Genomic DNA, 258 nt, shown 5'->3' with positions numbered 1-258 from the left:
CTGCTGCTGCTGCTGCTGCTGCTGCTGCTGCTGCTGCAGGTATGAACAGTGCGGGTTGGACTTTGGGGATATCCCGCCGAGGCCTGAGGGACTCGACGCCCCATAAACAGCAGCAGCAGCAGCAGCAGCAACAGCAGCAGCAGCTGCAGCAATAGCAGCAGCAGCAGCAGCAGCAGCAGGCTGCTGCTGCTGGTGGTGCTGCTGCTGCTCGTGCTGCAGCTGCTGATTCTGCGGCTGTTGTTGTTGTTGCTGCTGCTG

At 61.6% G+C, this 258-nt stretch overlaps 1 protein-coding gene across 1 annotated transcript in view; it reads left to right on the top strand.

Annotated features, from left to right (window-relative positions):
• EMH_0060630 (uncharacterized protein) overlaps positions 1–155 on the top strand; it is a gene marked incomplete at both ends in the record, with an annotated part of 3,150 nt that extends 2,995 nt beyond the window's left edge. Inside the window, one exon of the mRNA XM_013497815.1 lies at positions 40–155. Coding sequence (XP_013353269.1) covers positions 40–155 — 116 coding nt within the window. The remainder of the gene's footprint in view (positions 1–39) is intronic.
• Positions 156–258: the final 103 nt, after the last annotated feature.

Source organism: Eimeria mitis, genomic scaffold (assembly GCF_000499745.2).
Source record: "Eimeria mitis Houghton genomic scaffold, Emh_scaff2951, whole genome shotgun sequence".
NCBI lineage: Eukaryota > Apicomplexa > Conoidasida > Eucoccidiorida > Eimeriidae > Eimeria > Eimeria mitis.
Note: the sequence above shows the minus strand (reverse complement) of the source record. Positions and strands in the feature narration are given on the sequence as shown.